This window comes from Crocodylus siamensis, chromosome 6 (assembly GCF_052110815.1).
Source record: "Crocodylus siamensis isolate JL-2025a chromosome 6, ASM5211081v1, whole genome shotgun sequence".
NCBI lineage: Eukaryota > Metazoa > Chordata > Crocodylia > Crocodylidae > Crocodylus > Crocodylus siamensis.
The window spans coordinates 3,198,469-3,220,398 of NC_143400.1; the positions used below are offsets into that span (position 1 = coordinate 3,198,469).

General features: G+C 67.0%; 2 protein-coding genes across 8 annotated transcripts; one reads left to right on the forward strand and one right to left on the reverse strand.

The window, feature by feature from the left end:
• Positions 1 to 878: 878 nt before the first annotated feature.
• LOC149860489 (phospholipase A and acyltransferase 3-like) lies at positions 879 to 4,388 on the forward strand. Its single transcript, XM_090053250.1, has 4 exons — positions 879 to 1,017; positions 1,318 to 1,414; positions 3,775 to 4,043; positions 4,168 to 4,388. The coding sequence occupies exons 1-4, from the start codon at positions 1,015 to 1,017 to the stop codon at positions 4,279 to 4,281; spliced, it is 483 nt and encodes a 160-aa protein (XP_089909376.1). The 5' UTR covers positions 879 to 1,014; the 3' UTR covers positions 4,282 to 4,388.
• Positions 4,389 to 5,534: 1,146 nt separating this feature from the next.
• On the reverse strand, positions 5,535 to 21,246 carry LTBP3 (latent transforming growth factor beta binding protein 3). Of its 7 annotated transcripts, XM_090054930.1 has the most exons (27): positions 20,687 to 21,246; positions 17,438 to 17,728; positions 16,629 to 16,849; positions 16,454 to 16,559; positions 15,431 to 15,523; positions 14,832 to 14,954; positions 14,373 to 14,528; positions 14,092 to 14,286; positions 13,546 to 13,565; positions 13,388 to 13,472; positions 13,123 to 13,218; positions 12,758 to 12,883; positions 11,573 to 11,704; positions 11,329 to 11,457; positions 11,090 to 11,209; positions 10,844 to 10,966; positions 10,267 to 10,386; positions 9,680 to 9,808; positions 9,302 to 9,469; positions 9,079 to 9,162; positions 8,570 to 8,698; positions 7,976 to 8,113; positions 7,717 to 7,857; positions 6,853 to 7,014; positions 6,362 to 6,442; positions 6,116 to 6,247; positions 5,535 to 5,972 (listed from the first exon to the last, which is right to left on the reverse strand). In XM_090054930.1, exons 1-27 carry the CDS (start codon positions 20,952 to 20,954, stop codon positions 5,818 to 5,820), a joined length of 3,723 nt encoding a protein of 1,240 aa, XP_089911056.1. In that variant the 5' UTR covers positions 20,955 to 21,246; the 3' UTR covers positions 5,535 to 5,817. The 7 variants fall into 7 exon arrangements, 6 of the variants coding, with proteins under 6 accessions (XP_089911056.1, XP_089911060.1, XP_089911055.1 ...); XM_090054934.1 differs by lacking the exon at positions 7,717 to 7,857; XM_090054929.1 differs by lacking the exon at positions 20,687 to 21,246 and having other exon boundaries at positions 17,438 to 19,855.
• Between the last annotated feature and the right edge of the window lie 684 nt (positions 21,247 to 21,930).

Consider the following 21,930-nt stretch of genomic DNA (forward strand, 5'->3'; position numbering starts at 1 on the left):
AGGTTCTGGGAAATGGGGGTAGCAATGCATTGTGGGGAGGATGGAGGCTGTGTCGCGGGGCATTGTGGGAAATGAAGTTTCGAGGGGCACGGGGGAAAGGGCTCCCGGCGTGCTTTCAGCCCTCCAGACCATGGGGGCTAGGCCCTGGGGGGACACTGGCACCTCAGGGACTCCCCACGCGCTGCTCCGCCTCCACCCCCACCCCTTGCCCCCCCGAAGCCCGTGGCCCCTCCCTTTGCGCTCGTGGGCCGGCCGTGGTGAAGAAGGCGCGGGTCAGCTCACCCCAGGCTGAGATGAGGGGGCGCCGGGCACTGCGCAGGCCCCCCAGGCCAGGACTGGGGCCCTGCCGTGTCGGGCACTGCCCACATAAATAAAGCTCTCAAACAGGTCCGAGGGGCTGCCCCAGATGAGGCCCCTGCTCCCCAAGCTCTCTCACCACCCCGCCCCCTCCTAGCCCCCCACATCCCACCAGGACCCCAGCTCCTCCTACCCCTGGGATGGAAGACCCAGCTCCCCTCTCCCAGTGGCACAGCAAGCCCCAGCCCCAGGCAGCTCCTGTCTTGGGGGTCGCCTCTTCTCTGTCCCCAAGCCCCTCCCCCCAGCTCTCTCCCCGCTGCCCCCAAACTTTTCTGTCCCAGGGACCCCCAAGCCCCGTCCTGCCCAGCTCAGCTCGGCCCCAGGAGAGGGCTCAGGCCTCAGGCCCGTGCACCCGGGCCCAAGTCGCGGCTGCTCCGGTCCCTTTCCCGGTCACCGCGAGCTGCCAGCGGCCCTGAGAAAGGGCTAGAAGAAAGTCCCAGCCAAGCGGCGGGGGGACACGCCCCGCACCGGCTGTCGCGCGTTTCTGTGCCAGCTTCTGCCTTCTGAGCAGCTGCAGCCACGGCTCCTTCGGCCACGCTGGCAGGGCTCCCAGGAGGGCCCCGACGGATCGGTCCAGCTGCAGGCCGGCTCAGCGGCCCCGACCCCCGCGCCGAGACCGGGGCTGGGGCAGCGGGACAGGCCTGGCCCCAATTCTAGATGGTGAGAGGGGCAGGGGCCTGGGGCTGTGCGTTGAACTCAGCTCAGCTGCGAGGGGCACGGCCCAGGCACGGGGCTGGGGGCGGCACTGGGGTGAGGGCTTGTGGGGCAGGGTGCGGGGGGCATGTGGCATGCCCCTTCCCCCAGAGCACCACCCTGTCATTCAAGGGAGCTGCGGGGGTGGGGGTGGGGGGAGCTGGTGGTCCGGGGGGGGGCATAGGGGCTCAGTGGGAATGGGCACGGGGATGCTGGGAGGGGCGAGGAGGGTCCTGAGCCCCCCTCCCCCCGGCTTCTCTCCTGCAGCCAGACCCTGGGGATCTGATCCAGATTTTCGGCCCCTTGTTCGAGCACTGGGCCCTGTACGTGGGTGACGGCTATGTCGTCCACCTGTCGCCGCTCGGTAATGCCTGGGCCTGAGGTGGGGGGGCAGGGGGCCTCTGAGCCAGTGGGGCAGCACTGGGGTGGGCTCCGGTGTGCCCCTCCATAGGCGTCTGTGATGTGCCATGGGGTCACGGGCTTTGGCCCATCATGAAGTATGCGCCTCCCATGTAGATGGCCAGCTTGGCCAGGAGCTCTGCCCCCACAGGTGGCCGTGCTGCAGGGGCTGGGGGCACAAATGCACCCCCGGGCATGGGGCGGGCAACAGCTGCAGCTGGGCACCCCAAGACCCTTGGTGGAAGCATCAGTCCGGCCTCCTGTCCCCAGGGCACACCAAGGGACCCCAAGTGTGCCTTTGCCTACAGGCTCACATGCATTCACGCGTGTGTAGAAAGGCACATGGGTCTGTCTGCACATACATCTGCACATGCATGGATCCAGGCGGGCTGGATTCAGTCACGCTCCGCTTTGATTCCTGCTCTCCCCGGGACTTTAAAGCCAACTCCCTGGCAGGGGCAGCGGTGTTTCTATCCAGGAGCAGGTGCTTGACTTCAGGGCTCTTTATCATCTACCTGATTCCATCCAAACTCCTCCTCCCACGTGTGCTAACCCCCCACCCCTTGTGAATGGACGTGATGTTCCACTAATCCACCTCTTCTTTCTGCCGCAATGTTGCCATCTCCGAGCCCCTCCTGGCCGCGTCCCTCTTGTGTCTCACGGCCCTGCAGATGGGTTTCAGCTCTGGCTAAAAACCTTCACTCAGGTGCAGTAATATTAACCAAGGTGTAGAAGTGATAGAGAGGGAAGTCCTGGAGGTGCTGTCAAGACGCTTAAGGTGGCTAAATGTTGTTGTAAGAATTTCAGTTAGAATCAGAGAAGATGAGGGTTGAAGGGACCTCAGGGGTCGCATCTAGTCCAGCTCCCTGCTCCAAGCAGCACCAGCCCCAACTACATCATCCCGGCCAAGGCTTTGTCTAGTCAGGTCTTCAAAACCTCCAAGGATGGAGACTGCACCACCTTTCTGGATAACCTGTTCCAGTGTTTCACCACCCTCCTTGTAAGAGAGTTCCTCCTAACATCTAACCTCAACTTCCCTTGCTGCAGCTTAAGCCCATTGCTCCTTGTCCTGTCGTCTGCCCCCACTAAGAACAGTACAGTTTCTTCGCAGCCCCCTTCAGAGAGTTGAAGGCTGCTATTCAATCCCCCTTCGTCTTCTCTTCTCCAGATTAAACGAGCCCAGTTCCTTCAGCCTCTCCTCACCAGTCGTGTCCCCCAGCCCCTCAACCACTTTTGTCACCCTCCACTGGACTCCCCCCAATGTGTTCACATCCTTTCTGTAGTGGGGGACTCACAGCTGGACACAGGACTCCAGATGTGGCCTCCCCCGTGCTGGACAGAGGGGAAGAATCACTGCCCTGGATCTGCTGGCACCGCTCCTACCAGTGCAGCCCAGGATGCTGGTAGCCTTCTCTGCAACAAGGGCACGCTGCTGGATCGTATTCAGCTTATTGCCCACGGTCACCCCAGGTCCTTTTCTGCAGAGCTCCTGCCCAGCCCGTCACCCCAGCCTGTTCTGGTGTGTGGGATTGTACTGTCCTAAGTGCAGGACTTTGCACTTATCCTTGTTGAACCTCATGAGATGTACATTTAACTGTACCAACTGCAGGATTAATGACACAGCCTCTTTTGCCCATTTTGCCTTATATTGCATTTTTTTAAGAACATGATATCTCATCTAGCAGACGAGGGCATGTTCCAAAAACATTCAACTTATTTCTCACTTTGATCTCACACTGAGTACGACAGCGCTGGGCCCTTTGATCTTACACCGAGCCTTACCCGCGGCCTGTTAGCAACACTTCTGATTTTTCTGTAACTGGAGAAAAATGTGCGTCATGTTTATACGCAGCAACACACCCGGGCACACAGCTCTGCTCACATCCACTCAGGTGTGGAAATAAGTTTCAGCAAAGCATTGGGCGTGCGGTCGCGCTGCTTCAGGAGCCTGGGTTTAAGTTTACATGGCTGAAAAAAAGCACGTTTCATTGTAATGAGGACAGAAACCCCATCTGTCCTCAAATAATCTTGGGATTATTTTTGGCCCCATTTCCCATCTCGTGAGCATGCAGATGCAACGTAGCCGATGGACAAAGGTGTCGTCTTGGTTGTGGGGTGGATTTTAAAGGGAACAGCAGGTCCCAAGTAAAGTGTCTAGTTAATTTTTAGTCGGAGAAAAAAGCTTGGGGTTCGATGCGAGGATGCCCCAGCTCAGCTGCACCCCGTCTTGTGATCCTAGATCTGCCCAGGTGCATGCGGGCGCTGCTGGGTGAGGGTCTGTGGGCAGCACAGGGGGGTTCATCGCGCTCCCTCGCTCCCCGCCAGATGAGAGTGGATGGCTCAGCTCCTCCCGGCTCACGCTGGGCTCTGCAGGCTGGGCCGTGGTGAAGAAGCAGCGCCTCCGCGACATGCTCAGGGGTGACAGGTACCGCGTGAACAACAAGGACGACCGGAGGCGCTGCCCGCGGCCTGTGGGCGAGATCCTGGCCGAGGCGGAGGCCGAGGTGGGCAAGAAGCTGTGGTACAGCCTCCTCTTCCAGAACTGTGAGCACTTCGCCACCAAGCTGCGCTACGGCCGGCGCGTCAGCCACCAGGTGCGCACTGGCTCTCCGCGGCCAGGTGTGGGGCTGTGGGCACCGCTGGCTGGCTCCGGGGTGCGGGGCTGGGGGCTCGGGCAGGGCCCCGACAGCGGGTAACTGGCTCCTCGCTGCGCCGCAGGTGCGGGACGCGGTGACCTCCGTGGCGCTCGCACTGCTGATCTTCGTCTCGCCATACTTGTTCCTGGCAGCAGCTGCCGCCCGCGTGACCTATGCGCTGCAGCGGGAGTCCTAGGAGCCCCCAGCCTGGCGGGACAAATGTCAGCTGGGCCCGGGGCTGTGTGTGCCCCGTAGCACGCGCCTGTGCTCGCTTCTTGCACTAATAAACCGCTTGGCCCTGCACAGGATGTGGCCTTGTTCTGGATGGGGCATGGAGGGGGCAAGCGGGAGACAGAGGATAGTGTCACTGCTCTCGCCCCGAGCAGGAGGGGTCCCAGCCCCCCGCTCCCGCCAGGCCACGGGCAAGGCACCTTGGGATGCACGGTCCCGATGCGGGGGAAACGGAGGTGGCGTAGGGGATTCTGGGAGCCGGGAGTGTTGGGCAAACCATCATGGGAAATGTAGTCTGCATACTGGAGGTGGGAGGGATGTGCCAAGATGCCGCAGGGGATTGTGGGAAAAAGAAGGGAGGGCGTTGCTCTGCATTATAGAGACGATTGAAGCCATGTCGCGCGGCATTGTGGGAAATGGAGTCCGGCTCTCGGGGGTACTGGGACGCCCTGTCGCGATGCACTGTGGGAATTGGAGTCCACGGCAGTCCCCGTCGCGACACATTGTGGGAATTTTAGTCCACCGCCTCGGGGCATTGTGGGTAGTAGAGTTTTTCCCCCCCCAGCGCGGGGCATTGTGGGAATGGGAGTCTGGTCCCGTCGCAAAGCATTCTGGGAACTAATACTGTCCGAGCCATTGTGTGACGCGTCGTCTCCCCCGGGGCAGTGTGGGAAATGTTGTCCCTCATTCCTGGCGCCGCAAAGCACCACGGGAACCGCCTGCAGGGAATGATGTCATAGCTTGAGCCTCCTCTTACCCTCAAGCGCGCGGGGTTTTATGGGATATGTAGTCCCGCGCCCCCCCGTGCATTATGGGACGGAAGTGGCCCTAGTGCAAAGCATCATGGGAAATGTAGTCTGCAGCGGGGCGCGGACCCTGCCATGTGTGGGCCTGGCAGGCCGGAGCCGCAGAGCACCCTAGGAACTGCAGTTTGGACCCTGTCCTGATGCAGGGTGGGATCAGCCCCCCAGTGCATTTTGGGAAGGGAAGTCTCAAGCCCCCCAAGGCATCATGGGAAGAGTAGTTTGCAGGCATTTAGGAGGAAGGGATAGGACTCTACCCTGCCCTGGTGCATTGTGGGGGCTGGCGCCAAGGGCATGCTGGGAGCTGTAGTCCACCTTCTTCCACAGGGTATGCTGGGAAACCCAGTGACATCATGCTTGCAAGCCCCCAGTGTGCCCCTGCCCCTCTGGACACACACACTCCACACCTGGCTGCTGGGATCCTCTCCCTTCCTTTAATTAATTAAAACATCATCACCGTCCTTCCTTAGCTCTTATTTACAAACTCCAGCTCCCACCTGCAACATGCGGGGGGGGATGTAACCCTTCCCGGTTGCTGTGGAAATGGGGGCAAAGAGGAGGAAAAGAATAAAAAACCGCAAGAGTAAAAAATATAAAGGTGGGGGGGAAAAATCCCCCCAAATGCCCCTTTTCTGGCCCTTATAAAATGGGGAGGGGGGGGTCAGGCCCCAGGGGTTGGGGGTCAGTCCCGGGGGGGGTTACCGGCGGCGCTGGGGCAGGCAGAGGCCGCCGTGGGGGCGCGAGCGGACGTAGCCGGGCTTGCAGGTGCAGCGGTAGGAGCCGCTGGTGTTGACGCAGCGCTCGGTCTTACACAGCAGCCCCCGCTGGTTCAGCTCCCGGCACTCGTCGATGTCTGGGGGGAGACGGGAGTCATGGGGCAGAGCACCCACCTGTCCGGCACCCCACACCCCTGCACCCCACGCTCCCCTCCCCGTACTGAGACCCCAGGTATCCGGTACCCCGCACCCCCTGCTCCCCAGGCGCCCGGGGGCTGACCGAGGCAGCGGGTGCGGCTGGCGTCGAGCTGGAAGCCGGCCGGGCACTCGCACAAGGCGCCGTGGTAGGTGCGGACGCAGCGGCCGTTCAGGCAGTGACACTCGTCAGAGTCCTCATCCGAGCTGTCATCCTCTGGGGGGCGGAAGTGGTGAGACTGAGATGCAGCTGGCTCTGGGGCGGGACGCCTCAGCTGCCAAGTAGAACGGAGGCCGCAAGTACCAGGCCTCGGGGGTCTGTCGCACTCACCCTTGCGGCCCTTGCCCAGGAAGAGGGGGCTGATCTCCCAGAAAGAGTTGCTCTCGCTCTGCGATGACTGGCACTGCTGCCCTGCCGGGGGACCAGGCGTCCCCGAGTCAAGCCATGCACAGCCCCGGCCCCCACCCCTGCCTCCAGGATTAGGCCCGGATCTGGACCACACCCCTGCACCAGCATCAGGGCCCTCCCACACCCCAGCACCCTCCAGGAGCAGGACCTCTCCCCTGCTCCCTGCCCAAATTGGCTGGTGTCCCAGGACTGGGCCCAAATCAGGACCACACTTTCCACCCTAGAATCAAGCCCCCTCCCCGGATCAGGACCACTCCCCCCGCCAGGATCCCGCTCCCCCCACTCCAGGAGTGGGCCCAAATCAGGACCACACCTCCACTAGGATCAGGCCCCCACCACCCATAGCAGGATCAGGTCTGGACTGCCAGGATCAGGGCCCCCCGGGCTGGGCCCTGCACGTGCAAGCAGCTCACCGGGGCCGCGGGGGGGGCAAGGTCTGCATTGGTGCCCCCAGGCGCGGGCGCGGCGACAGCAGCACTCGTGGAAGGTGACGGCTCCAGCGCCCAGCGGCCCCGCACACATCCCGTCCTCGCCCCGGCGCTGCCAGCACACATCGCGCCGCTCGCCTGCCCGGTCTGGGGGAGGGAGTGTGCCAGGGGTGAGTGTGCCGGGGGTGTGAAAGGGGGAGAGTGTGCTGTGGGGGAGTGAAAGGGGGAGAGTGTGCCGGGGGAGTGTGCCAAAGGTTGAGTCCGCAAGGGGGTAAGTATAGCAGGGGGAGTATGCAAGAGGTGTGTATGTGTGCAAGGGGATCAACGTGCAAAGAGAGTGTACAAGGGGGTGACTGCAAGAGGGAGAGTGTGCAGGGGGAGTGCAAGGTGGAAGTGTGCAAGGGATGAGTGTGCAAGAGGTTGGTGAGTGCACAAGAGGTGAGTACAAGGAGAAGTGTACAAGAGGCATAAGTGTACATGGGGGAGTATGCAAGGGGGTGAGCGTACAAGGGGGTAAGTATAAAAGGGCAAAGTGAGTGTGCGAGGGCCTCATGAGCTCACACCTGGGGGGCTTGAAGGCACACACAGGGCCCAGCTGGGCACCATGGGGCAGGGGTTTGGAGGAGTGGGCCTGGGAGGAGGTTGCACACTCATAGGTGTGCAAGGGGTGCTCATGGGTGGAGGCATGTGCATGGTTGGGGGTGCACACTCACAACTAGGGAGTTGCACGCTCACAAGTACACTGCACACGTTCCCCACCGAGCCTCGCACATTCCCACCAGGGGAGGGCTGTGTTGCACGCTTGCCCCCAGGGCCGCACGCTCGTGCTCCCGCCCCCCCGTGCCTGACCTGCCTGGGTGTCGGGCAGGACACAATCGCGCCCGCCAGGGTCGAGGACGCGGGGGGGGCTGCACTCGCACACGTAGGACCCTGGCGTGTTGATGCAGCGCCCGTGGCGGCAGGCCCCGGGGTCCCGGCACTCATCCACGTCTAGGGGGAGGGCACGGGGTTACCACGGCAACGGGGGGCGAGCCCAGATGTCCGGGAGCTCTCCCAGCGGGGGGGCAGGACGCCTGGGTACTCTGGGGGGGCGCGGGGGGGCACTCACCGAGCTCCCCAGGCAGGAGGCACTTCTTGTGGTGGGGGTGGTAGACGGTGGGGGCGGGGCAAGTGCACACATAGGAGCCGCGCGTGTTCTCGCACACGCCGTGCACGCAGTTCGACTCATCCAAGCACTCGTCCACGTCTGCAGGGGGGTTGCGGGGCTCAGAGACTAGCCCCTTCCCACAGGTCCCCCTTATCCCTCCCAGCCAGGACCCCAGGATCGGGCCTGGATCAGGCCCACCCCCACCCCGGAGGCAACAACACCACCTCCCTCTCCTACCCCTCCCAACCAGCCGATACCCCAGGATCGGGCCCCCCACTGCACCCCTCCCTCAAGCCAGCTGCTACCCCAAGACTATGCCCCCCCCTTCCAGCCAGGGCTCCAGGATCATGTCCACATCAGGGTCTCCCTGGTGGTAACAGACCCCTGTTCCCTGCCCCACCCCCAAGTCAGCCGAAACCCCAGGATCGGGACCCCCTGCCCCCTCCCAACCCCCAGGATCGAGTCCAGATTGGGGCCCCCCTAGACGGGACAGGCCCCAGCTCCCCTCGAGCCCCCCACAGGATCGGGCCCCCGGGCGAGGTGGGGGGCGCTCACCCACGCACTCCAGCAGGTTCCCGTCGTAGTAGAAGCCCTGCTTGCAGTAGCACTCGTAGCCCGGCTGCGTGTTCACGCACTTGCCCTCCTTGCAGATCTCGGCGCCGAACAGCGAGCACTCGTCGATGTCTGCGGGGCCGGGGCCTCAGTGCTTGCTCTGGGCGGGGGGGGGCTCGGGGCTACAATGCGGCGGGCTCTGGGGCAGGGGGTGCCAGGTCTGGGGATACGGGTCTGTGCTGCAGCTGGCTCTGGGGTGGGGCATTGGCAGCTGAGCGTAACAGAGATGCGGCTGCCTCTGGGGTGGGGTCTTGGGCACTGGGGACACGGGGCTGCAATGCAGCTGGCTCTGGGGTGGGACATGCCAGCAGCCAAGCAGAACGGAGGCAGCCAGCTCGGGGCTGGGGTCTGCTCTAGCCCCTTGCATTGGAGGGTGGTAGCGTGGGCCTGAAATTCCCCCTCCATCCACCGCCCCCACCCCCAGCCCGGCCGCCTGGGTCCCGGGGGCTCACCCCTGTGCGCCGGGATGCCGTAGTTGAGGATGTTGTCGTCCAGGATGAAGCCCCTCCCATCGGGGCAGAGAGAGTGGAACTCGGCTGGGGGGAGAGGGGGAGGGGCCAGGGTGTGTCACCCCCTCCCTGCCCCTCCCAGAGCTGGAGGAACCCCAGGCATCCAGCCCCCCACTCTCCCGCAGAGCTGGGGAGAGCCCAGGCGCCCGGGCGGGGGGACGGGTACCAGAGCCAGGCACGGGGCAGGGGTAGATCTCGCAGTGGTCGCCCCAGCCGGCGCCCAGGGAGCAGCAGCACTCGGGCCGCGTGACGTTGGTGGCCAGGACGCTGTCGCAGAAGACGGTGTCGTCGAAGTTCAGGTAGCACTCCTTCTTGTGCACCAGCGGCTCCAGCGCTGCAGGGGTGCGGGGCGTCAGGATCAGGGCCCCTGCCTCATCCCCACCCCCTGCCCCACCCAGGACCCAATCAAGGCGCTTGTGGCCCCTGCCTCGTTCATACCCTCCTGGCCCCAGCCGGGACCCCCCAGGATTGGGCCTGAACCAGGACCCCCAAGGAGGGGACAGGCCCCAGCCAGGACTCCCCAGGATGGGGGCCCCAGGCTCACCCTCGCAGCTGTGCCGGTCCTCGGTGGGGGTATAGCCCTCCTCACACGTGCACACGTAGGAGCCATCCACATTCTCACACGTGCCATGAGGCAGGCAGAGCCCGGGGTCCTGCGCACACTCGTCGATGTCTGGGGGGTGTTTGCATGCTTCTGAGAGCCTTGCACAAACACCCGTGTGACATGGCCAAACCCTGGTGTACACCACCCACGTGTGCCAGCTCACAGGCTTTTGTGCGATGCCCCAGGACCTATGCGCCATGCTGGCCCCTGCGCCCTGGCACTTCCTTGTGCAATGCACGAGGCCGCCCTGTGCCTGCCCCATGGCCCCAGGGCTCCATTGTGCAATGCACAAGGCTGCCCTATACTGACCCCATAACTCCAGGACACCAATATGCGACACACAAGGCCACCCCATAGCTCCAGGGCTCTGTTGTGCGATGCACAAGGCCACCCCATAGCTCCAGGCCACTGTTGTGCGATGCACGAGGCTGCCCCATGCCCACCCGGTGGCTCTGGGGCTCCATCGTGCGACGCCTGAGGCTGCCCTGTGCCCACACCAGTCCCCGTGCAATGTGGCGGGTGCTCACCCTGGCAGCGACGCCCATTGAGCAGGCGGTAGCCAGGGCGGCAGAGGCAGCGGTACGAGCCCAGCGTGTTCACACACTCGCCACCCACACAGGCTGCTGGGAACTCACACTCATCGATGTCTGCAGGGGAACGGGGGGGGGTGACCCCATGACCGCTGCGTGACCTGCCAGCACCCCCCAACTCCTCTCCCAGCCCATGACCCTGTGACCCCCATCACCCCCTCTGACTCCTCCATGACGCCCAGCCCCCCGGTGCCCCACAATAACCCCCCCACAATGTCCCAGCCCCTCCATGACCCCCCCAAACTCCCCAGTTGCTGTAGATATCTCCAACAACCTCCCAACCCCGTGACCCCCAACAGCCCTCATGACCCCCCAGAGCTCCCCAACAGCCCCCAAAGTCCCCCAGGACCCCCGAGCCCCTTCCCAACCCCCCCAGTGATACATGACCCACTGCCCCCCAGCCTCGCCGTGACCCTACATGATCCCCACAATGCCCCAGCCCCTTCCCCAATGACCCTACATGACCCCCAGCCCTTCCATGATTCCCGTGACCCCCAGCTCCCCCCCCACTCACCCTCGCACCGGGGCCCATCCTTGCGCGCACGCAGCCCAGCCGGGCACTGGCACTTGTAGGAGCCGAGTGTGTTCACGCACACGCCGTGGGGGCACCGTGCCCCCCCCTCACACTCGTTCACGTCTGCAGGCATGAGCAGCGGTCAGGACATGCGGGTTCCCTGATGGGGGGGCTGGGGGTCTCCCCAGCTCTGGGAGGGCAGTGGGGGCTGGGGGGTGAGAGCAGGGGATGGGGTGGGGGTGTTACCGAGGCAGGAGCGGGCGTCGGGCGCGGGGGCGAAGCCGTCCTGGCAGGTGCAACGGAAGGAGCCAGGCAGGTTCTCGCACCAGCCGTGTTTGCACGGGGACTCCTCGCACTCGTCTATGTCTGCAGGAGACAGCGGGAGCTAGGGTGGGGGCCCAGACCCCTGGGTCCCCTCCAGCTCTGGGGAGGCTGGGGAGGGGAGGGGAGCCTGGGGGCCCGGCCGCCTGGGTTCTCGGTGGTACCTTTGCAGAGGGGCTGGCGTGAGTGCTTGACACGGTAACCAGGGCGACAGTCACACTTGTAGTGCCCGGCGTAGTTGGTGCATGTGCCACCGTCCCCGCACACATGGGGCTTTGCGCACTCATCAATGTCTGGGGGGAGGGAGGGGGGAGATGGGTGTGAGCAGGGCAGGATGAGAGCCCGACACCTGGGTTCTCGCCAGCTCGGGGGTGGGGTGGGGCTGAGACCCCTCGCACAAGGACTCACCAACACATGAGCGCACGCCCTTGTGCACCTTGAGCTGGTAGCCGTGGTTGCAGTGGCAGTTGTAGGAGCCGCCTGTGTTCATGCACACGCCTTTGCCCAGCCCGCACGGCTCTGTCTCACACTCATTCACATCTGTGCATGGGGGGTGGGGGGAGAGATGTTGAGTGACCCCCCCACAAGCCCCCAGACTTCCCCGTGGCCCTGGGGAGTGTTCATGTGTGTTGCACGTCACATGCCTCCAAGGGGAGGTGACGTGTTGTATGTGTTTTACACGTGTCGCACACCTCCAATATAGGGACGTGATACATTTTACAGGTGTCACATGTCTGCTATAGGGAGGTGATGTGTTGCGCGTGTGTTGCACAAATGTCACAACTCCTATAGAAATGTGACATCACACATGTATCATATGCCTCCTGGGGGAGGTGATTTGTTGCACGTTGCACACCCCCTATATGGATGTGACATGCCACATGTTTTCCATACTTATGAGGGAGGTAACATGTTGCATGTATGTTGCACACCTCCTATAGAAAAGTGATGTTTTGCACGTGTGTCCTGTACCTCCTACGGGGTCAGTGACATGTACATGGGCTGCACATGTGTTGCACTCCTACAGGGACATGATATGTGAAATGTGTCATGTATGTTCTGTGCCTCCCATAGGAGGTGACATGTTGCACACGCATGTGTCACACGCATATGAGAAAGTGATGGGTCACATGCATGTCACATGCCTACTACATGGAGGCAACACGTGGCATTTCTCCTATGGGAAAGTAAAGTGTTGCACATGTTGCACACCTCCTCCAGGGAGATGATATCCCACACGTGTCACGCACATGTACACCCATGGGGCCATGACAGGTCACATGCACATCACACGCCTCCTATAAAGACATGCAGGGCAAATCACCCGTGCATAATGCACAGCCAACACCTGCAGCCGGACACGTGTCACACTCCCTCTAGGAGGGAGCACATGCCCTCCTGGGTACCACAGGTACATGCACCATGACACATGCACATTGCACACTTATGTGCACCCCCCCATCCTATCATGGAAACCCATGTCACAGGAACAGATCCTGTCCCCATGCCCTGGCCTCCTCTCCGGCCTGCAGAGGGGTGGCACAGCAGGCCCGGCCCCCGTGCGAGGCCCAGCTCTCGTGCGAGGCCGCCTACCAGTGCAGAAACGACGCTGCGGGTGCCAGCGGTAGCCTGAGTAGCAGAGGCAGGTGTAGTCGGTGGCGCCCATGACACACTCCCCGTGCCCACAGATGTTTCGGTTCAGCTTGCACTCGTCTGTCTCTGCATGCACGGGCAGACACGGGCACCGATGCAGACACAGGCGTGAGCATGGGCCCACATACGTACACAAGCATGGGCACAGGCATGGGGGGGACTCAGGCTTTAGCAGTAGTCCTCCCAGCCCTGGGACTCCCCCACACACTCCCAGGAAGGCAAAGGGGGGCTGAATTAGGGGGTCCCATGGGTGAGAGCGGGGGGGGCCGCAGCCCAGACGCCCAGGTTCTCGGGGCGGGACTCACCGGTGACCTGGGTGGGGGCGATCTCCACGGCGCTGCGGGTGAACTGGTCCGGCACCACCTGCCACACCTTGGCCGTCGTGGGCCGCGCCACCACCTCTGGGGGGGCCGGGGGGTGTCACCGGCGCTGTGAGATTCCCCCAGCAGTGCCCCCAGCACCGCGAGCTCCCCCCAACAGTGCCCTCAGCCCTCCCAGTGCTGCAATCTTCCCCCCCTGCAGTGCCCCCAGACCCCCAGTGCTGCCAGCTTCCCCAAAACTTTGCCTTACCGGGGTAGCGGGCGCCGGGCGTCGTGGGGCTGGTGTAGAACTGATCCACCAGCTGCTCCTCGGAGTTGGTCGAATACGCTGGGAGCTGGGGAGGGGGACAGTAAGGAGGGCTCTGCCCCCCCCACCCGCGCCCCCCCATCCCCCAGGTCCCCACTCACCATGGCTGCGGGGCTGACGACTGCAAGAGAGAGCAGACGGCAGCAGTGAGAACGGAGGGGGGTTGGGGGGGGCCCTGGAGACTTGGCCCCCCCTTGAGAAACGGGGTCTATTGCGGAGGCAGGGGGCAACCGGGATGCAGGGGGCTTGAGGGGGTGGGAGGAAGTCTATGGGGTCCTGAGGGGGGGTCAGGGCACTGAACTGGGATGCTGGGGGATCCCTGGGGTTCAGAGGGCATCACTGGGGGGTCCCTGGGGAAGTACTGACCTAGGGGGGCAGGGAGGGCTGACAAGGTCTGGGGGGGCACATGGGGTCTGCAACTAGCCCAGGGTATTGGGTGGTCCTGAGGGGGCATTGGAGGGGCTCTGGGGGCTTAGAGGGGGGGGCTGGTCTGACACTGACCTGATGGGTCGGGGGCGCCCTGGAGGGTCAGGGGGTGTGGGGGGGTCCAGCACTGAGGGGGCCTTGGAGAAGGTCTGGGGGGTCAGAGGGCATCACTTTGGGGTCCCTGGGGGGGGTCAGGGGGGCTTCTGGGGTCCAGCACTGACCTGGGAGGTCGAGGGGTGGGGGGCCGGGCACGGGGAGGCTGGGGGCCGGGCGGGGGGGCCCCGGGGGGGGCAGGCCAGCGGCGCCATCGGGGTGCAGGTGCAGGGTGAAGTCGGTCTCGCCCTGGATGGTCAGTGTCTGGTGCGAGGTCAGGATGTGGTAGCCCTTGCCCGCCGGGCAGATGGCCTTGAACCCCGCTGGGGGGGGAGGGGCACCACGTCAGCGCTGCGAGCTTCCCCGCCGCGGTGCCCCCCGCACTGCGCGTTCCCCCAGCAGTGCCTACCGGTGCCGTCGGCTGGGCAGCGCTGGCAGCGGGCGCCCCAGGCCTTGCCCACGCTGCAGCAGCAGGTCTGGCGCGTGAGCCGCGTGGGCAGCGGGTGCTGGCAGCCCTCGGCGCTCACCAGGCGGTAGCACAGGCTCTTCTCCTCCGGCTTCTCCGCTGGGGGGCAAGGGGGGTCCCTGGGCACTCCCAAAGAGCCCCCAGCCCCCCAAACTCCCGGCTGGACCCCCCCAGGCCTGCCACCATCCCCTGCTGGGCTCCAGGCAGCCCCCCACCCTGTGCCCCCCATCCCTGCCCTGCCCCCATGGACCCAGAGCCCCCCTCCCACTGACTGCCCCTGCCCCCTAGACACCCCCCAGCTCCCACCCACCTGCACCCCTGCCCCCCCATCCTGTGCCCCCCTCAGTGGAGCCCCCAGCCCCAGATAGCCCCCCCCGAGCCCCTCAGGCCCCCCATACGTACGGACACACTGGGTGCGCGACGGCGCCAGCACGTGCCCGGGTTTGCAGGCGCAGCGGAAGCTGCCCTGGGTGTTGAGGCAGTCGCCCAGCGCGCACACGCCCGGCAGCGCACACTCGTTGATGTCTGCGGGGACGCACAACACACACTGCACAACTGTGCACAACCACACACATATCGGGCAGCGCACACTCATCGATGGCTGCGGGGATGCACAACACATGGCTGCACACGCGCATGCTGCTGCATACAACCAGACAGATTCACAACCACACACAGCGCACAACCGCACACATGCCCGGCAGCACGCACAGGTTGATGTGCGCGGGGGACACGCAACGGACGGTTGCACAACTGCACGCAGCCACACAACCACACACGCCCCCCCAGCAGCGCATACTTATTGACGTCTGCAGGGAGACGCACAATACGCCGCTACACAACAGCACACAGCTACGCACTGCACAACCACACGCAGCCATGCAACGTGACACAACTCCGCAACCACACACTACACAGCCAGAGAGCAACACCCCCCCGAACACAAGCACCCGTCTTCCCCAGGGACCCCCCCAGCCCAGCTACACAACACCCGCCCGTACCCTGGCAGTGGGTGCTGTTGAGGCGCTTGTAGCCCTGGGGGCAGTCGCCCCCCTGCTCCCCCCGGATCGGGCCCGTCTTCTGCACCCCCGTGTCTGCAACACAGCCCCGACACCTGGGTTGCCGCCCGCACTGGGGGAAGCTGGGGTGGGGTGGGGGGAGGACGCCTGGGTTCCCCCCTGCCTGGGGGGGGTGAGTTGGGGCTGGGGGGGGCTGGCCGCCCGGTTGCCTGGGTTACCCCCGATCCGGGGAGGGGGCTGTGAGTCGGGGGGAGGGGCTGGCTGCCTGGGTTCCCCCACCTGGGGGGGCTGCGAGGCGGGGGGGCGGGGGGGGCTGGCCGCCGCGTTTCCGGAGCCGCGTGGACCTGGCTCGGGCCTGGGGTCTGGGCCGCGCCGCCAGGGAGGGGCCATGGAAGGAATGTGGGGGGGGGGGCAGCCGGGCGGCGGGGGGGACAAACGGGGCAATGAACACCCCCCTGTCCCCCCACCCCTGCTCCTGCCCACCCCCCCAGCTGCCCCAGACTCCCCCCAGCTGCCCCAGGTGCGGGGGGGGCAAATTCCTTGCAGGCGGCAGCCCAAAGGCAGCTGGGAAAGTCGTCGGGCGGGGGGGAGCCAAGGGGGTAGAGGGGCCGAGAGGGCCACGGGGCACTGGGAGCGCCCAAAGTGGGGTGGGGGGTCCCAGCAGGGGTTGTGGGGCCGGGAGGGTTGGGGGGGTCTGGGAGGGTCTGGGGGGGTTCTGGGCGGGCTGAGGGGACCCAGGGGGATTGGGGGGCAGTTGGGTCTGGGGGGCCCAGGAGCACCAGGGGGACAGAGGGGTCTGGGGGTCCCAGGGCTGGCCTGGGGGTGCAAATGGAGGCCCAGGTGGATCGAGGGGGGTCTGGGGGGACACGGGGGGATTGGGGGGCAGGAGGGTCTAGGGAGGGTTCCAGGGCAGCTGGGGGGGCCAGGGGGTCCCGGGGTGGTACGGGGGGAGGTGCCGGGGAGGTATAGGGGGTCCCGGGGCTTGGCGGGGGTCCGGGGGCTCACATTGGAGGTGGGGGCACTTGTGGCACTTGCTCTGGCCCCAGGATGCGCCGATGCTGCCGCAGCAGTCGTCCTGCTTGGTCAGGCCGGGCAGGGGGTTGCTGCCGCACTGGGGGGCGCAGGGGAGGTGAGAGGTGGCCCAGCCCCCCCGGCGGCCCCCCCCGGCCCCCCCACTCACCGACTGCTTGGGCAAGGTCTCCTGGAAGCAGCGCCCCAGCGGCTTGGGGGTGTGGGGCCGGGCGTGGGGGGCCGGGGGCTTGTGTCCGGGGTGGGGGATGAGGTGCTGGGGGGCGCCCGGGCCCCCCCCCTCGGCCCCCAGCCCGTCGATGCGATGCACCTGCACTGAGGCCTCGGGGGGGTGGTGGACTCGTACGTTCACCAGTGGGGGGTGCACCTGGACTAGGGGGTAAAAGGGGTAATGGGGGCTGCAGACCCCCTGCATGCAGGACCCCCACCCCTCCTGCACCCTGGGACTTGCTCTTGCGCCCCGGGACCCCCTGAAGCCCCCCCCGGACCCTCCTGCCCCCCCACAAAGGATCCCCACCCCCTCCAGCCCCCTGGGACCCTCCCAAGACTCCCTGGGACTCTCCTGTGCCCCCCACTCAGGCCACGCTCTCCCCTCCTGCCCCCTGGGACTCCCTCGTGCTTATCCAGGACCCCCCTGCCACCTCCAGCCCCCCCCACAGGATCTCCCCCCTCCTTCCCCTGGGACTCCCTCTGCCCCCCAAACCCCCATCTCTCCCTGCTCAGGACCACTAACCCTTCCCACCCCACTGAGACTCCCTCAAGCCCCCCCCGGACCCCCCACTCCCCCCCCACTCAGGACCCTCATCCCCTCCTGCCCCCCAGGGACCCTCTCACACCTGCCTGGACCCCCCTATTCCCCCCACTCAGGACCCCTGACCCCTCTCACCTGCCTGGGACCCCCTCAAGCCCCCCACTGCCCCCTAACTCAGGACCCCTCACCCCGCCCAGGCCCCCCGGTACCTTCGGCGGAGTGATGCCCGGGCCCGAGGGGCACGGTGAAGGTGGCGTGGCCGAGCGTGGCCTTGGGGCCGTGGGCGGGGGGGTCATGGCCGTCGGCGATGACCTGCACGGCGTAGACGGCCTGCACCTGCTTGGCGCCCGCCGCGGGCTCCTCCGCGCCCGCCCCGGCCCCCCCCGCGCCCTGGCGCCCGGCCGGCACCTGGCAGAAGCGCCCCGTGAACTCGGGGGGGCAGAGGCAGTGGCTGCGCGACGTGCACTGGCCCCCGTTCATGCAGGGCAGCGGGCACACCACTGCGGGGCGGGGAAGCCGTGAGAATGGGAGCCAGGCATCCGGGCCCCCCCGGCGCCCGCTGTCACCCCCCCAGCTGCGAGGGGACCCAGGTGTCTGGGCGCCCCCCCAGCACCCTGCGTGCACCCCCCAGCTGGGAGGGGACCCAGGCGTCTGGGCGCCCCCCCAGCACCCCGCGTGCACCCCCCAGCTGGGAGGGGACCCAGGCATCTGGGCACCCCCCCAGCACCCTTCGTGCACCCCCCAGCTGGGAGGAGACCCAGGTGTCTGGGCGCCCCCCCAGCACCCTGCGTGCACCCCCCAGCTGGGAGGAGACCCAGGTGTCTGGGCGCCCCCCCAGCACCCTGCGTGCACCCCCCAGCTGGGAGGGGACCCAGGCATGCGGGCGCAATCCCCCACACAGCCTGCACCCCCAGCCCCCCTCCCCTCCCAGAGCTGGAGAGAGCCCGGGTGTGCGGCCCCCAGCGTCGACCCCCTCCCCGGGCAGGATCCCAGCCCTCCCCCCAACGGGTCACGGCCTGGACCAGGGACCCCGCGCCGGGGCTCTCCAGCGCCGGCAGGGCACCGGGCACCCGACTGGCTCAGGACAGCGGGGCGCCTGCCCTCCTCCGCCGGTCTGGGCAGGGGCTGGGCGCCCGGGCCTTGGGCCCCCCCAGCTCTGGGACGGAGGCCGCGGGGTGACCCTGGCACAGCCGGGAAACGGCCCCGGGCTCCTTGCCCGCCAGCCCGCAGCCGCACATCCTGCCTGAGTCAGGGCTGCAGAGCCCCGGCGTCTGGGCGCCCCCCCCGGTGCTCGCCCCGGCCCCCGGGCTGGAGGGGAGCCAGGCGCCCCCTCACGCTCACCCCCGGCCCCCGGGGAACCTGGGGGGGGAGGGGGGGCTGGTGGCTTAGAGCGCGGGGGGGCAGGAACCCGACGCCTGATTTCTTTCCAGGACACTGGCCAGACCCGAGCGTGTGCGGTTGTGTGCCTGCGTGTGTGAGCGAGTGTGTGTGTATGTCACGTTGGATGCCTGGTTTCTGTGTGTTTGTGTCCCAGACATCCAGGTTGTGTGTGTGTGTGTGTGTGTGTGTGTGTGGAGGGGTCTCAGACACCTGGGGGGCTGTGTGTGCGTGCGTGCGTGTAACTGAAATGCTTGGATTCAGTGTCTGTGTCCGAAACACCTGGGTTCTCTCTTTCTGCGTGTGCACATCTGTGTGTGAGAGAGAAAAATGCCCGGGGGGGGGCGTATGTGTGTGCATGTGTGCACCAAATGCCTGGGTTCCCTGTATGTGTGCGTGTCAGCCACCTGGGTTGTGCGCGTGTGCGCGCATGCACACATGACTGGAATGCCTGGACTCTGTGTGTGTTCATCACACAGTCCTGAGTTCTGCGTGTGCGTGTGTATACGAGCACATGTGTGTGCATCAGATGCCTGGATTCTGTGTGCGTGTCTGGTCTCTCACCTGGGTTCTGCGTGTCTGGGTGTGTGTATCCGTACCAGACGCCTGGGCCCTGTGTGTGCGTGTCCATGCTGGCCAAGGCTTGTGCTGGCCCGGCCCCAGCGACCATGTGTGCCAACGCGTGTGCATGTGTGTGTAGGCGTGTGTGTGTGTGGCTGGGCCCGGGCCAGGGCTGAGCTCAGACTTTCCCCCTGGAGGGGGGCGGGGTTGATGGAAGCTCTGACGTGGGGGGGGGCAGGTGCACGTGTGTTCACAGACACACGCATGTGCAGGGCCGTGTGGGGTTCCCTCCAGCTCTGGGAGGGGAGGGGCCTGGGGGGCAAGAGCGGGAGGGGGCCGGGGGCCCAGATGCTCCGGGCTGGTCAGCGCAGTCCCGGACGCCTGGGTCCCGCTCTGTCAAACCGGGGGGCGGCCCAGAGACCCGGGTCCCCTCCCAGGGGCTGCAGCCCCCGACGCCTGCGTTCCCTCTAGCCCTGGGCTGGTCCCTTGGGTCTCTGGGGGCTGTGCCCCGGACCTGTGGGTCCCCTCACTCCAGGGTCTTGTGGAGGGGTGCACCCTTGGACACCTGGGTCCCCTAGATCAGGGGTCCCATTGGGGGGGGTGCAGGCTCAGACACGAGGGTCCCCTCCCTCTAGGGTCCCACGCAAGGGTCCTGTGGGTAGGGGCTGCACCGTGGACACGAGGGTCCCGGGGCTGGGTGGGGGCGTACCCCGGCCCAGGGGGCGGGGGGTGGGGGTGCGCCCCGGCACGGGGCTGGGTGGGTGGGGGCGTACCCCGGCGCGGGGCTGGGTGGCTGGGGGTCCGGGGGGGTGGGTGGTCGGGTGGGGGCGTACCCCGGCCCGGGGGTGGGTGGGTGGGGGTGCGCCCCGGCCGCGTGGTCCGGGGGGCGGGTGGGGGCGTACCCCGGCCTGGGGGTGAGTGGGTGGGGGTGCACCCTGGCTGCGCAGTCCCGGGGGCGGGTGGGGGTGTACCCTGGCGCGGGGGTGGGTGGGTGGGGGTGCGCCCCGGCCCGGGGCTGGGTGGGGGCGTACCCCGGCCCAGGGGGCGGGTGGGGGTGCGCCCCGGCACGGGGCTGGGTGGGTGGGGGCGTACCCCAGCGCGGGGCTGGGTGGGTGGGGGTCCGGGGGGCGGGTGGGGGCGTACCCCGGCGCGGGGCTGGGTGGGTGGGGGTGTGCCCCGGCCGCGCGGTCCGGGGGGCGGGTGGGGGCGTACCCCGGCCTGGGGGTGAGTGGGTGGGGGCGTACCCCGGCGCGGGGCTGGGTGGGTGGGGGTCCGGGGGGCGGGTGGGGGCGTACCCCGGCGCGGGGCTGGGTGGGTGGGGGTGCGCCCCGGCCGCGCGGTCCGGGGGGCGGGTGGGGGCGTACCCCGGCCTGGGGGTGAGTGGGTGGGGGCGTACCCCGGCGCGGGGCTGGGTGGGTGGGGGTCCGGGGGGCGGGTGGGGGCGTACCCCGGCGCGGGGCTGGGTGGGTGGGGGTGCGCCCCGGCCGCGCGGTCCGGGGGGGCGGGTGGGGTCCCCTCACCCACGCGGAAGCCGGAGCCCGTGAGCGTGTCGGCGGCGCGGCCGTTCTCGCCAATCAGGGTCATGTTGGAGCCGGGCTGGCAGCGGTCGCGGCAGGTCCCCTTGAGGCACGTGCGCTTGCAGACCACGGGCGCGAAGACCACCTTGAAGCGCTCGCGCAGCGGGGCCCGCTCCCGCTCCCGCTCGCGCTCGCGCTCCCGCTCCGCGCCCGCCGGCCGCCCCCCGCCGCCCAGCGCCAGCAGCGCCAGCGCCAGCAGCGCCCCGCGCATCTTGGGCGGCGCGCGAGGGGCTGGAAATAGCGCGCAAGACCCGCGCAGCGGCCCCCGCAGCCCCCGGCCCGGCCCGGCGCCGCCAATCCCCGCGGCCGCGCGGCGGACACACGTAACCCGCGGCGGGGGAGTGTCCGGGGCCGCGGCCAGGCGGCGGGAGGGAGCGCGGCCGCCGGCTCCTTTGTCTCCCCGCCGGGGGGGCCGGGCCGGGCGGGGGCGCGGGCGGGGCGGGGGCGCGGGAGCAGCCCCCTGGGCGCCCGCCAGGTGCGCGGGGGCGGCGGCGGCTTTGTCTCCCTGGCGGGGCCGGCGCGCGGGGGGCGGCGCCGCCCGCGGCCCCCTCCCTCTGGCCTCAGTTTCCCCCCGGGGCGGGGCGGGGCCTGCACGGAGCCACGGCGGCCCCGCTGCGGGGAGGGGGTGCGCGAGGCCCAGACACACCTGGGGGTGCGTGTGACCACGACTGCATCGTGAGTGTGTGCGCCAGGCCCTGGCCCGGGTGCTCAGCCTGCGCGTGCGAGCGCACAGCCTGGACACGCAAGTTCTCGTGCGTCCCAGCTGCGTGTGCTTGGTGTGTCCCAGACGCCTGGCTTGTGTGTACGGATGTAGGGGTGTGCGCGGCCCAGCTGCCCAGAGCGTGTGCGCACACCGGCCCCTACCCCGGATTCGGGCGGCCCGTTGTACACGAATCTTGCAGGGCTAAAGCAAGGCCCTGTAGTGCTAAAGTGAGTAATTCGTAACACTCCCGGCCGCCTGGGGGGCGTACACGTGCCCTGGCTGCCAGGGTCCTGTATGTGCATGTGCACGCAGGCATCCCCCAAACTCCTGAGTTGCGTGTGCACACGTGTCCCCCAGCTGCCCGAGTTCTGGGCAGGCGCATGCATGCATGTTCCTGGACACCCAGGTTCCCTGCGCACGCACACTCGCATCTCAGATGCCCGGGCTCTGCACACGCCTGTGCACCCTAGACACCCGAGTTCGT